The 340-nt window shown below is 48.2% G+C and overlaps 1 protein-coding gene across 1 annotated transcript; it reads left to right on the top strand.

Moving 5' to 3' along the window:
• Positions 1-3: 3 nt before the first annotated feature.
• TM35_001271100 (uncharacterized protein) lies at positions 4-340 on the top strand (the record flags this gene model as incomplete). The annotated part of the gene is made up of 1 exon (XM_029031834.1): positions 4-340. A coding segment is annotated over one exon (337 nt), but the record flags the coding sequence as incomplete, so codon positions are not given.

Genomic DNA, 340 nt, shown 5'->3' on the forward strand with positions numbered 1-340 from the left:
AACTTGCGTGTAGTGGAGGATGATACTCCTTTCTCTGTTGGTGGTTTCATGGCAACTTCTGCAGAGACCATCTTGAACAGTGCCCATAATGTGCGACCAGGGGATATTATGTGCCTTCGATGTCCTCCACCAACAATGACTCGTCATTTCACTGTTCATTCTGTTTCTCCTGTTGACATTGTTGCTCCTTCCGCTTCTTCTTCCGGTTCTTCTAGTACTGCTGGCATGCAGTTTGTGAAGGAGATGGATCTCACCGAGGAGGAGAAGCTGTACGGTAAGTGTCTCTTTCTTGTGATATGCTGCGGGAGTTGTTTGAAGTGGGCCGTGTGGATAGTGCCAC

This window comes from Trypanosoma theileri (assembly GCF_002087225.1).
Source record: "Trypanosoma theileri isolate Edinburgh chromosome Unknown TM35_Tth_127_V1, whole genome shotgun sequence".
Lineage (NCBI taxonomy): Eukaryota > Euglenozoa > Kinetoplastea > Trypanosomatida > Trypanosomatidae > Trypanosoma > Trypanosoma theileri.